General features: G+C 52.4%; 1 protein-coding gene across 1 annotated transcript; it reads right to left on the reverse strand.

Annotated features, from left to right (window-relative positions):
* Positions 1 to 11,408: 11,408 nt before the first annotated feature.
* On the reverse strand, positions 11,409 to 13,125 carry GRIFIN (galectin-related inter-fiber protein). The gene is given in 4 exon segments (XM_049905065.1): positions 11,409 to 11,843; positions 12,417 to 12,576; positions 12,695 to 12,774; positions 13,114 to 13,125. Coding segments are annotated over 4 exon segments (687 nt in total).
* Positions 13,126 to 14,237: the final 1,112 nt, after the last annotated feature.

The raw sequence follows: 14,237 nt of genomic DNA on the forward strand, positions 1-14,237 counted from the left end.
GGTGCCTGGTGGTCCCTTCAGAGGAAACTGCATTCTATCCTATGAAGTGAGAGGTGGACCAAGTAACCTCACACTAGAGCCGATTCTATAAATCATTTATTCAGTGATATATGAGTTTGGGAGAAGCAGGGGTGCAGGACTCACTGCCTGGGACAAGCCACACCTAGGACCTACTAGGTCTCCTGTGTGAGCAGGCACCAGAGAGGTGCACAGGGCATAAGGAGGCATCCAGCCCTCACTCCCCAGCCTCAGCTGCAGCCCTAATACAGATGGAGAAGAACCAGTGGTGGTGGGCAGACCCAGGACTGGGGACTTGATGCCAAGTTGGGGGCTACCCCCAACCTGTACCTAGTCAGCTGAGGGAGGGGTACAGTGTGCTGGGTTCCCAGGGGCAGCAAGGCTACCTGTGGGGACCTGGGGTCCATCCAGCAGGAAGGATGCAAGGGGGAGGGGCACAGAATCTCTTTCCTTACCACCTCCCCCAACTGCCTGGCAGTCACTAGGATGGGGCTAGGAGGGCACAGAAAAGGGAGACTTTTGAGTCTCACCCAAGAGGGGTGATCCAAGGAAACAACAGAGCCCATGAGCCTCCAAGTGCCCCTATTTGAGGACCACCCTCCCCGCACCCTCACCGTCCTGACCACCAGCTTCAGCTCCCTACACCAGGCCAATGTGGAGCCTTCGGGCTCTCCACCTGCACTCTTGTCCCAGTGGGTCCTCCTGCGGCTCTGAGGGAGTGCCTCTTCTGTGTGGGTACCTCCTCCACCCCCTGTCCCACCGGTCCCCATTCCCCCCTAGTGTCCTGGTTGCCTGTCCACTGAGACCCCAGTACCTGCTCATTTACTGGTGCCCGGGGTCTCCATGGCACCAAGGACTGGGAGGGTGTAAGCATACCTGGGCCCCTTTGCTCCAGCGGCGGCCTAGCCTCTTGGTGCTGAAAAGACAGCTCCCACCCAGAGGAGGAGCCTGGGGGGAGCATGACCTCTCAGTTCCCTCCCGAAGCCACCCTGCAGAAATGACCCAGTCGGGACCCCGGCGGGAAGGGGGACCTGGGGTAAGCGTCCTGGTCCCATAATTGACACCAACGACTGCACCTCACTATTATTCACACCCTGCCCCACTCCCCAGTCTGCACATGTGAAATGGCCTCCTGGGCCTCCCCACAGCACCCTGGGCTTATAGAGATGGGATGTTGTCAGTTTCCAGATGAAGGCACTGAGGCTTGGATGGGGGATTTCACCCATAGAACAAGTGCCCCTGTCTGGCACCCGTGGGCACCATCCACAGCGACCATCAAGATGTGTGCCTGCAAGTTGGACCAAGTAGGTGGCCTCTGCCTCTCTGTGATGATCATATTTAATTTTTTTTTTTGCAGTAGTTTTACAATTATGGGAGAGTTGCAATCGTAGTACTGAGCACCTCTTTCCCCTCCAACCAGCTTCTCCTGATATAAACATGCTACTTAGTATGTTTATATCATGGTACATTCATCAAAACCAAGAAGCTAAGCCTGCTATTAAGCAGGCTACAGGCTTTATTCCTATTTCCTCAGTTTTCCATTGAGGTCCTTGGAATCTGGGTTTCAGAATCCAACCAAGGGCCCCACACTGCACCAGTCTTTTCAGTCTCCTCCAGTCTGTGCTGATTTTTTACTTCTTATCTCGCCATGAAAGAGGTCTGGTGGCAGAAATGGTTAAGCAGTTGGCTGCTAACCAAAAGGTTGGTGGTTCAAACCATCCCAGCGACTCTGAGGGAGAAAGACCAGGAGATCTGCTTTTACAGCCCAGAAGACCCTGTGGGGCAGTTCTACTCTGTCACAAAGGAGCCGTTATGAGTTGAAAACTACTCCATGGCACCTAACAACTCTGATCATGAGAAACCTGGCTTCCATTATCTACAGTGTATTTCCTTCAGTCCTAGTAGCTGTACTTTCAGAATTGCTAAATCATATCCCTGTGAGAAACACATTTTCCAATTAGAGCACAGTGTTTGTATGCAGTTGATTTTCTCCTTAACCTTACAGCATCTAGACAAAATAGTTTCCCAGTTTCTAAGGACAGCTCCTCTCTTCCCCACCCTCTTTGTTGAGGTTAAGTCACATGTGATGGTTAAGGTTGTGTGTCAATTTGCCATGATTCACAGTGGTTTAGCAGTTATGTAATGATGTCATTATCCTCCATTTCGTGATATAATGTAATCACTCCATGATGTGATCTAATGTGATCAGCCAATCAGTTGTAAGAGGAGTCTCCATGGGTTGTGGCCTGTATCCAATATATACGGACATTCTGGCAAAGCTCACTGGCTTTTGCTTGCTCTGGATCCTGCATCCGGCTTGTCATCATCTGGCCTTTAGTTCTTGGGACGTGAGCTCCAACAGCCTGCCATATTACCTGCCAATTTTGGGGTTCGTCAGCCTCTGTTGCCCATGAACCAGCAGCTTACCATCTGACCTGCTGATCTTGAATTCTTCAGCCCCTGCATCTCTGTAAGTCAGGAGAAGCCTCCTGCCTGAGGCCTGACCCACAGACTTGGGACCTGCCAGCCTCTACAACCCTGTGAGCCATTTCCTTGATAGAGAGGTTTATCTCAATAAAATGACTTTATATGTGTAAACGGTTTATATATGTGTGTGTGTGTGTGTGCGTGTGTGTGTGTGTGTGTATTTTTTCCTTCTCTAGAGAACCCAGCTTAAGACATTTGGTACTGAGAGTGATTCTAGATAAACAGAATTGTAAGTATGAGTTTTCTAAATTGGTTCTCAAGTCTGACCAGTCTTAAAGGCAATGATGTCTATGCTTCCAGTAGTAAAGAGGGCACTGCTAATCCATGGTGTGAAGTGAAAATAAAAATATGCAAAATATTACCACCAATAGATCAAGAATTGGTGAAAGGCAAGGCTCTGAGAGGGCGCATATTTCACTTTTCTACAGTTTTGTCAGAATGAGAAGTATAAGGAAGCTTGTTGGTTGATCCTACTTTCATTAGACAAAGTGGTTAAAGAAAGATATGAGCTCAGAGCTTTAGAGTCACAGCTTTAAGTGCCACAGAAACAACCTCAAAGTTGCCACTTGTGCCCTGAAAGAAAGCCTTATTTCTTGTAGTAACAGAGCTGGTATTGCCAAAAACCAAACTTAGAGTCTTACAGTAAGAGTGGCTGAATTACAACGCCAACTGAATTCCCAGTCTCTAATGGTGTCTGAAGTTAAAGTGAGGGCATTGATTGGAAAGAAATGGGATACAGAAACTTGGGATAGGGATATATGGATAGGTAATCAGGAAGCTGGGAATGCTAGCACCTAAATTCCATTGAATCACTCTTGTCAACAGAACCAGCCCTCTCACTCCCATCTGAAGAGATTACTCCATCTTTGTCTGTTAGGCCACTCTCCCCAAGAAAATCATTAGCCCCTCCCACCATCTGATGAGATTAATCCAGCTGTGTTTGAAGAGCCTTTGTCTGAGATATCCATCGTGCGGGGCAGCATCTGAGTCATTGCCTAGGAATGCACCTGAGTCATTTCCTAGGGCTTTGCCTGAGGCATGTACATGTCTTACAAGACATTGCTGAATGTTCTCACAACACATCCCCACCACCCATTTTGGCATCTAGACCTATAACTAGACTTAAGTCCCAGTAAGCCCCAAAAGGTGAAGCACAAAGTGTGATCCAGGAAGAGGTACGCTACACTCCCAAAGAATTGCTTGACTTTTCTAATATGTACAAACAGACACCTGGGGAATGTGTGTGGGAATGGCTATTAAGGGTGTGGGATAATGGTGCAAGGAACGTAAAATTGGATCCACCTGAGTTTATTGATATGGGCCCGCTAAACACAAGTTTTTCATTTAATGTTTCAGCTCAAGAGGTTAGGAAAGGATCTAATAGTTTATTTTGTTGGTTCGCTGAAGCATGAATTATGCGGTGGCCTACACTTAATCAAGTTGCGTTACCAGACCTGCCTTGATATACGGTAGGAGAACATATCCAAAGGCTTAGGGAAATTGGCATGTCAGATTGGATTTATCAGGTTAGACCCACAGACCCACACATGGAGTGCCCAGAGGATACACCATTTACTGCAATGGTGAGGAACAAATTTGTGAAGGGAGCCCCAGCAGCCTTGAAGACTGCTGTGATTGCTATTTTATGTAGGTCAGATTTGACAGTGAGAACTACCTTAACTGAATTAAGACACCTAACTACAAAGGGGCTGATTGGACCCCTTGGTGGTAGGGGCCAAGTGATGACACTCGATCAACAAAGACAAGGTGGGTGTGGTTACCATAATGGATAGCAGAGTCAAAGCAGTTATCGGGGTAGTCTGACTCTTATGGACTTACAGTGTTGAGTACTTAATCATTGTGTCCCTAGGAGTGAAATACATGGGAAATCTCCTAAATATTTACTTGACCTGTACACATGTATGAATTCTAGGCCAGGTGAATAGCGGTCTAACTTGAATCACCAGAATAGAGAGTCACAGCCCTTCAATCAATTCCCAGGTTTGGGCCAGTTTACAGACTCATAACCCTTTGAATGTAGGGAGGCCAACTCCCCTTGAAGAAGGATCCCACTACACTGCCAAAATTTATACTGTTAATCTTACTCTCAGCCTTCCCTAAAGGGATCTACAGCCTTTTATGACGGTGACTGTTCATTGGTAAAAAGAAATAATCAGACTTTTCAGGAAGTACTGGAGGCTGCCTCTGAACTGACACTAATTCCAGGAGACCTAAAACATCACTATGGCCCACCAGTCAGAGTGGGGCTGTATGGAGGTCAGGTTACAATAGAGTCTTAGCTCAGGTTCATCTCACAGTGGTCCAGTGGGTCCCCGAGCCCATCCTGTAGTGATCTCCCCAGTTCCAGAATGCATAACTGGAGTAGATATACTCAACAACTGACAAAACCTCCTCAGTGGATCCCTGACAACTAGAGTAAGGGCTATTATGGTAGGAAAAGCCAAGTGGAAGCCACGAGAACTGACCCTGCCTAGGAAAATAGTAAACTGAAAGCAATACTGCATTCCTGGAGGGATTGCAGAGATTACTGCCACCATCAAGGACATGAAGGATGTAGGGGTGGTGATTCCCATCACGTCCTCATTCAACTTGCCTATTTGGCCTGTGTAAAAAACAAATGCATCTTGGAGAATGACAGTGGGTTATTGTAAACTTAACCAGGTGGTGATTCTAATTGCAGCTGCTGTTCCAGATGTGGTTTCATTGCTTGAGCAAATTAAGACGTCTCCTGGTACCTGGTATGCAGCTGTTGATCTGGATAGTACCTTTTTTTGAGATTCCTGTTTCGAAGGACCACCAGAAGCAGTTTGCCTTCAGCTGGCAAGGCCAGCAATACACCTTCAATATCCTACCTCAGGGGTATATCAACTCTCTAGTCCTGTGTCATAATTTAGTCCACAGGGACCTTAATTCACTTTTCCTTTCACAAGACATCACACCGACCCATTACATTGATGACATTATACTGACTGGACCTAGTAAGGAAGAAGAATCAAAGACTCTGGACTTACTGGTAAAACATTTGTATACTAAAAAATGCTAGAGGTTGAGAAATTAATCTGCAAACAATTCAGGCACCTTCCACCTCAGTGAAATTTCTAGACATCTAGTGATGTGGGGCATGTTGAGATATTCTTTCTAAAGCGAAGGGTAAATTATTGCATCTAACCCCTCCAACAACTAAAAAAGAGGCAGAGCCTTCTTGGTTTCAAAGGATAGGGCCATGGTCTCCAAGATCTCAAAGTGTGGGGCCATGGCCTCATAGGTTTCAAAGAGTCAGACCTTCACCAACTCTGTTCTGGAGTGCGGGGCTGCCATTCTCGAGTGCCAGGGGGATGGGACCACTGCCCAAAGCTCAGGGGGCAGGGCTGCCATGCCCAAGGGGCAGAAGATTGGGGCCTGTGAGGGCCATAGGAGTGGGGTCACCACTCAGATGGATGAGGAGAATGGGGCTGCCCAAAGCCAAGGAAGCAGAGTTGCCATTCCAGTGGGCCTGGAAGGTGGAGCTGAAGCCCAGAGATAAGGAGCTTCTACCCAGAGACTGGAGGGCTGGGCCTTTGTCTAGATGGTCCCAAGGAACAGAGGATTATTTTCAAGCCTTGAGAACTGATGTAAATTGTTCTGCTGGGTTTTGGGCTTGCTCATTATGCCTGCTTTACCTCAGTTTCTTCCATTTGTAAAGGACATGTCTACCTTGTACCTGTTCCACCATTGTACTTTGGAAACAGAAAACTTGCAGTCTAGATTTCATAGGTTCACAGATGAAAATAAGTTTTGCCCAGGATGGAATATGCCTAAAGTCTTACCCATATTTGATTTAGATGATTCAGAAAATGAGATTTTGGACTTGGAGTGGATTTAAGACTCTTGGAATGATGTGATAGGGTGAATGTGGCAAGGACATGAAGTTTTGGGGGCCAAAGAGTGGAGTGTTATGGATTGATTTGTGTTCCCCCAAAATGTGTTATAAATCCTAACCTCTATGCATGTGGTTATAATCCCATTTGGGAATGGGTTGTCTTTGTTATGTTAATAAGATGGTATTAGTGTAGGGTGTGTCATGAGTCAATCTCTTTTGAGATATAAAAGAGATTAAACAAGCAAGTGAGCAAGCAGAGATGGGGGAAGATAGAAGCCACACCACATGAAGATCACCAAGAAACCAAGGAACCAGAGCTGACAGAGAAGGAAAGCCCTCCCCTAGAGCCAGTGCCCTGAATTTGGATTTATAGCCTCCTAAACTGTGAGAAAATAAATTTCTGTTTGTTCAAGCCACACATTTGTGGTATTTCTGTTATAGCAGCGCTAGATAACTAAGACACACACCCACCTTCCAAACCTCGTGGGAGCACAGAGGAATCACAAAGGGGCCTTCCTGTCAACCCCCTTTGGGATCCTCTTCCCTAGATGGGCTCCCAGCCCCACCCGGGCCATACTGAGACCCTGTTGGGCTCGAGGCCACTGAGCTGCAGGAGCGACCTCGCGGACCCTGCACTAAAGGCAGCCTTACAGGCAGCCGTTACTAAGCCGGAAACAGGAAACAGGTGGCCCTGAGGCACACCAATTTATGGCTGTGGCAGGTGGTGGGATGCTCTCGGCTGTGCTGGGCTGGCTGGAGACACCCTCGGGGCGGGGGCGGAGGGGCAGGGAGCAGCTCCAGCCTGACCTCTCACTGCCTCAGTGGGGAAGGAGGTGGGGTGCACGTGGACTGTATCCTTACCACCTTGTTTTACAGAAGAAAACACTGAGGGTCAGGGAGGCTGCACTTTGCTTGAGTCTATGTGGCATTTATTCCAAGACAGGTGTTGTTAGCTGCCTTCGAGGCGGCCCTGATTCATGGTGAGGCCATCCACAATGGAATGAAATGCTTCCTGGTCCTTCGCCATCCCCACGATCAGCTGCAGATGAGACTGTTGTGATCCATGGGGTTTTCACTGAATGATTTTGGGAGGTCGATCACCAGGCCTTTCTTCTGAGGCCACCTTAGCCTGGCAGCTCTGCTGAAACGTGTTCAGCATCATAGCAACAAGCAAGCCTCCACTGACAGAGGGGTGGCGGCTGCAAGTAAGGTGCATTGGCCGGAATCAACCTCGGGTCACCCTTGTGGAAGGTGAGAATTCTACCACTGAACGATCACTGCCTTCAGCAAGACAAGTAGGGCCTGGCAATACTTACACACGCTCAGCCTTGGCTCCCCTCCCTGGTTCCCCTGCCTCAGCCTCTGGGCCCAGACCCACGCAGTCGTTTTGTGGGAACAAAGCCCCTGGGCCCCGGAATACAGACCCTGCCCTGTGCCAGCCCTGCAGGTGAGCCTTTGCAACCTGGAGTTGGAGTTGAGGAAAACCCATGTCTGGAGTGCCCTCTGCTGGTCAGTCTGTTCCTCACAGGGCCCCAGAGGCCTCAGGAAGGGGCTGGACTAGGAGAGAGGCATTCCTTCACCCTGGGCAGGGAGTAACCTCCTTCTGGCGGGGAGGGACGGAAGAGCAGAGGCCAAAATGGGGCAAGAGTTGGTTTTAAAGCAGAGGTGTCAAAGTATTCCCCACCCCCCCCCAACAGCTACCTGCAGATTGATACCTTGTTTGTGTCTCAAAGTAGTTGCCAGTGTTTAAAAACAGAGGTATCAGACAAATATTTGACTGCATATGTTTTTTATATATGCAGTCAAATACTTGTCTGATATTATATGTTTTTTTAATCAAAAAGATGTGCCCACCTCGGGCCCAGATTTCCCTGTTCAGAGTCGGGAAGAGCTGAGCAGGATGGGCTAGGTGCCTTCCTGTTAGCCGCAGATCTGACCAGTCCGTATTGCTCCACCCCATCTGCCTAATTTAGTCACATTTCCCTTCTGGCCCTGTGGGGACGCAAGCCCTCCCCCTGACCATCCAGAGAGCCTGGCACCCTTGGTCAATCTGTAGGATCAGGAAGGCCACGGGCCTAACCATCCCAGGAATGTGTGAGAGTTTATGAATGTGTGTATACGTGTGGGGTGTGTGCATGTATGATGTACGTGTGTGTGATGTGTGCATGTGTGTGGCACGTGCGTGTATGCACGTGTGAGAATGCCTGTACATTTGAGAATGTGTGTGTGAGAGTGTGTGTGGTCTGTCAGACCTGGAGTTTTGGGCCAGCGTCCCTCACTTGCTGAGTGGCTCTGGGCTGGTCACTTAGCCTCTCTGAGCCTCTGCTTCTGCTCCTGTAAAATAGGTGTTGCATTCCACGCCTTATGAGGGCTCTGAGGAGACAGTGAGGGCCCCACCCTAAGGTAAAAAAGGCCAGGAAAATTCCTTCTTGAAGCCCCAGTTTGTCTGTCTCCAGGCTCCACCACCCCACCCTCTCTGTGACAAGGAAGGAAAGCCTGTAATTTTCTCGTGCTTTTCCACTCCACCCCCTCGCAATGCTATCCTGGAGCTTTACCAGGAGGGGAGCATTTTGCCTGCAGGGAAACTGAGGCCCAGAGAGGGTGAGCAGCCAGCCCAGGTCACATGGGCTCACACCATGGGCTGCCCTATGCATCAGGATCAAGCCAGGTGTCCCACTGTGTGTGTTGACTGGTTAACCTCTTCCCTGCTGCCCCAGTAATTCCCCGGGCTGGGACCTGGCGGAGTCCTCATCTGCCTGGCCAGCCCCCAGCCCCTCCCAGTTACACAAAAGGCCAGGCCTCCCACAGGAGGGGGCGGGAAGGCTCCTGCGCCAGCTGGGCCAAGGACTCGGGCGGGGAAGTGAGGGAGACAGGAAGGAAGGCTGCACTGCTGGAGTCTGGGTGCCATTGTCTCACCTGGGGGTGGAGCCCCACGTCTCCCCTCTGTCTGCCCAGACCCCTCCTGGAGCTCTGCAGGAGAGCGGGGGGCCGCTGGGCCTGCCTTTCTGTGCCCCAGCCTGCTGCTGACATGATCATGGTGCTTGGGTAGCTTTCCACCACCACCCCAGCCTCAGTTTCCCCATCTATGAAACTTTGAGGGCAAGGTGTTTGGGCAGAGCTGTGCACTGCCTGGGACTCCCCAGTGGGTAGCATCATGGCCAGTACTAGCCACTGCTATAAGCCCTCCGCCTGGGGTGACTCAATTGAGCCCCGTGATACCCTGTGAGCATTGCCGATGGTCCCCATTTTATAACCACCTGCCCAAGGCCCCACGTGGAGAAAGGGACAGATCTGGGACTCAAGGCCAAGCAGCTGGTTCCCAAGTCCACGGCCTTCACCCTCGTGCTCTCCTGTTGGTGCTGTCACTGGCCTGATGGTTTTCTTTAAATGACTCACTTGTGAAAGTGAGGTACCTATTGAACCTCATCCTAAGTGATGACATCACCAATTTAAGATAGATAGATACATTAAAAAAAAAAAAATAGATACAGATATATAGATAGGTACATAAATAGATAAACCCATTGCCGTGGAGTTGATTCCATCTCATAACGACCCTATAGGACAGAGTAGAACTGCCCCATAGTGTTTCCAAGGAGCGCCTGGTGGATTCAAACTGCCAGCCTTTTGGTTAGCAGCCAAACTCTTAACCACTACGCCACCAAGTTTTCCAGATAGGTACATAGATACTTGGATAAGATGTATAGATGAATAGTGACATAAATAGTTATATAGATACATAGATGATAGGTAGATAGATTATAGATAGATGGTAGATACAGAGAAAGGTAAATAGATGATAGGTGCCCTGGTGGTACAATGGTTAAGTGCTTGGCTACTAACTGAACGGTTGGTGGTTCGAGCCTACCCTGTGTTCTTCAGGAGAAAGACCTGGAGATCTGCTTCTATAAAGATTACAGCCTAGGAAACCCTGTGGGGACAGTTCTGCTCCGTCACATGGGGTCGCTATGAGCCACAGTTGACCCGATGGCACCTAACAACAACATAATAGATGATAGGTAGATGATAGATAAGTTAGATATGACACATGATACAGATTATAGATAAGTACATATAGTGATAAAAAGATGATGTATTGTTGATAATATTAAAACTAATTATTTATTAAAACTAGCAGAAAAACTGTGGGTGCCCCTGAAGCCATCTCGCCTCCCCCTTCAGTCATCATGTGGGGGCTAAGCCTCTCACAGCCACAATCTCATTCAGTCTCAGGGAACTTGGTGAGGTCTGGGCATTTCACCCATTTTATAGATGGGAAAACTGAGGCTTAAAGAGGGAAAGTACTGTGTCTAAGGTCCCACCGCCACTGAGGGGCAGCTCTGGGACCTCAAACCAGGCTGGGAGCTTCTTCTCAGCCACACCCACTCCCCATATGTGGCCTGAGGCCTCCTCAGCTCCTACCCCTCCCCCCACAGGAGGCAGCGGGGACAGAGGCAAGTCTCACTCCAGGTGGGACGAGGGAAACAGGAAGACCCTTCCTGCCGCCCCAACGGGAAGCAGGGAGAGGAGGAAGCTCTGCGGCCCCCAGGGCGACTGTCTCGGGGGTGCAGTGCGTGCCTCCACAAGGACTGGCCCACAAGGGGCTTTGAACCCAGGGCCCCTGGGGGAGGGCTGGCCCAGGGCCCTGGAACCCTCACATTAAGCCTACCCTGGCTGACACCCGTCCCCTGGGTGACAGGGTCTGTCAGTCCTGCTGAGGGTAGGAGTCAGAGGTAGGGGGCAGCCTCTCCCCTCCCCCACTGCCCTGTGTCCATCCCCATCCCACCCTAGACCCCCAGTGTCCTGGAGACAAGGTTGGGGTCAGACTATCCCCATGCTGTCACTCTCAGGGACCCCATCCCAGTGCCCACCCTACCCCAACCCTACTCACAGCAGCCAAGCTTCTGCTCAGACTTTATTGACAGTGTTGACTGTCAGAATGGGGGCCACAGGGCCACAAACCCCTCCCCCATCCCTGCTCCCCCAGGGGGCTCCCAGGCCCTGGACACAGGGTGGCCAAGGCTCAGTTCCTGGGTCTGCGGCTCCTCTCGGTTGCCACTGTCCCTGCAAGCACCCAAGGCAGCCGCCTGAGCCCCGCTCCACCACTGGGTGCAGACTCAGGGCCAGAGGGTGGACAGTGTACCCCACTCCTGGCTAGGGAGGCTGGCTGGGAGAGCAGAGGCCAGGGGACCATCCCATAGCTGTGAGTCCCGCCCCCCCAGGCTGGTGAGGGTCCCAGGTAATGGCAGTGTGGGGCAGGGAGGGCAGGCCAGGGGATATAGGAGCCTCACTCCCAGCTCAGGCCCCTCTTGGTGAGCTCAACCTGGGCCAGGCGACGATCACTCAGCACCTGCACCCTGGTGACCGCTGCCAGGGGCCTGTGGCGATGCTCAAAGTGTAGCACCTCCAGCCCCTGGGCGTGGATGTGGAAGTGTGCCGCGTCTGCGTGGACCTCCAGCTGGGGGCAGGGGGGCGGTGTCTGTATGACTCCAGGGGGCCCAGCTTCAGGGATCCCCAGCACACGGCACCCCGTGCAAGCCCCCACCATGAGAACTCTGAGCCTCAGGTGGGGAGATCTCCCTCCTCTCTTCAAAGAGGGGGTCGCTGGCTGCCAGGGCAAGGGGCTCCCACTGTTCGAATGGGGAGACTGAGGGCTGCCACCCAGACTCAGCAGAGAAAACACCCACAGTAAGCTCCCCCCCACCAGCTCCTGCTGGACCACGGCATCTGTTGGAGCCAGAAAGACAGGGACCCCCAGCCACCTAGGGCATCCATCCTCCCTGCAAAGCCTGGGAGGATGTTCTTGTACTTCCATAGTGTACCCCAATCCTGGGCCTCTCCTTCAACGGGCCTCACCCACTCTATCCCCATGGGCCTTGCCCACCCTCCTTGGGTCTCCCCGTCCCCCCTGCCTCCCGGCACAATATTGCCCCCCACAGGCCTTCCCTGTTTTCCACATTCCCATCCCCTCATGGGCCTCCCCTCCGCCCACAAGTCTCACCCACCCCTCTGCACTCCCTCACCCAGTCACCTCAAAGGGCTCCCCCAGCACCAACGGGAAGACACTGGACACCTCCTCTGGGCCCCAGCTGCCGTCCTGGAAAGCATTGGCCACCAAGGTGGCGCTGGAGAAGCGGGGCTTCACGTGGAAGGCAATGTCCCCTGACTCCGACAAGAAGTTGATCTCAAACCTGGATAGGGGCATTGTGGGCCATGAGAGCAGCACACAGCTGACCTGCCCCACAGCCCTATGCCCAGTCACCCCTAGAGGTCCCAGAGGGAGCCTGGGGGTTGGGCAGTGCCCCTTACCTGTCCTCTCTGGAGTTGGACTGTCCCTGGACCAGCAGGCTCCAGCCAGGGGCCAGCCCCCCCGAGTAGAAGGCTTCGAACTGCAAGAAAGGAGGGGAGGCCCAGGGCTCCATGGCTTCCCTCCCCTACGGTCACCCTCTTTCTAGAAGGCCCCAGCCCTGGGTGTGGTCTCCACCAGAACCCTGTCCCTCTAAGGACTTTCCTTCATAATGGGGTGAGGGGCACGGAACCTGCCTAGCAGGCTGACTCAGGGCCCCTTCCCCATACCCTCTCAGCCTGGGGTCTGATGAGAAGGTAGAACTAGCCCCCCAGAGCCATGGGGAGGGGCACAGGTGATGGGGGACCCCCACCTGGCTCTGCCCCTTCCCCATGGAGGCCCAAATGTGTGGCCCAACCCTGGGCCCTGGGATCTCACCCACCTGCAGTGCCATCTTCCCAGCTACTGCGGGAAGGTGGAGCAAGCCCAGGATATAGGCAGTGGGGGCTGGGGAGGGCGCTGCCCCACATGAGCCCCACCCCCAGGCTGGGGTGGGTTGACAAGTTCACTGTACCCTTCCCCTCCTCCCTCCCATTCTTCTCTTCATCCCCTGGACTCTCCCTGCCAGCTGGTCCTCCTTTCAAGCACCAGGGACAGGTCACCCACCCTGTCCCCCTACCCTGACTTCACCTCTTAGATTCTTCAGACAGCTGGAGGGGCAGCTTCTCCCCGATGCTTGCAGGAAAAGCGTAGTCAGGATATGAACTGCCCAGACTAGGTTCCTCCTTTAGGCCCCTGAGCTTAGCTCCCAGGGGCCCAAGCTCAAGTGAGGGTGGGAGGGGGAGGTGTGCCACCAACCCTTCCCTGGCCATCTGGGGGTCTGTTCTGACTGCCTGGTGCCACAGGACCATCCAGAGTCACCAGCGTGTTCCCCAAAACCCCCACCTTCCCACCCCCACCCTCTCTGCTGCCCCACTCATGCCCCTCTGCTGGCCCTGCGGGGAACAGAGTTGGGATTAGGCCTGGGCCGCTGCGGTCAGCGCATTCCAGGCTTGGGCAGGAGGTGGGGGAGGGCCTTTCCCACACCCGGTGCCCCCCCCCCCGCCTTGCACCTCGCCCCTCTCAGGCTACATGACGGGGAGGGGGCAGCCAGGCTGGGGCCCTTGGGGCACTGAACAGGGGAGAGGAGCAGAGTCTCACCAGGCTCTCAGGGTAGCTGAGGGGAGCCTCCCGACTGGACCCTCCATGGAGCTGGCCAGACAGGAGCAGGTGAGGAGCACGGAGCAGAGTGTGTGGTGAGTTGTGATGAGCAAGTCCAGGTGAATGTGCCAGGGAGCGTGTTGTGAATGTGTGGTGAGTGTGGGTAGTGAATATGCAGAGCTGTGGTAAGCAAGTGCAGTGAGTGTACATATGGATGAGTGTGTGTGTGTGCAATGAGTGTACTGTGTGAGTGTGCAGGTGAGTGTATTGTGTGGGTGAGCATGTGTGTGTTAGTGTGCAGGTGAGTGTACATGTGGGTGGGTGAGTGTGCAGCGAGTGTATATGTGTGTGGGTGAGTGCAGGGGA

Source organism: Elephas maximus, chromosome 12, assembly GCF_024166365.1.
Source record: "Elephas maximus indicus isolate mEleMax1 chromosome 12, mEleMax1 primary haplotype, whole genome shotgun sequence".
Lineage (NCBI taxonomy): Eukaryota > Metazoa > Chordata > Mammalia > Proboscidea > Elephantidae > Elephas > Elephas maximus.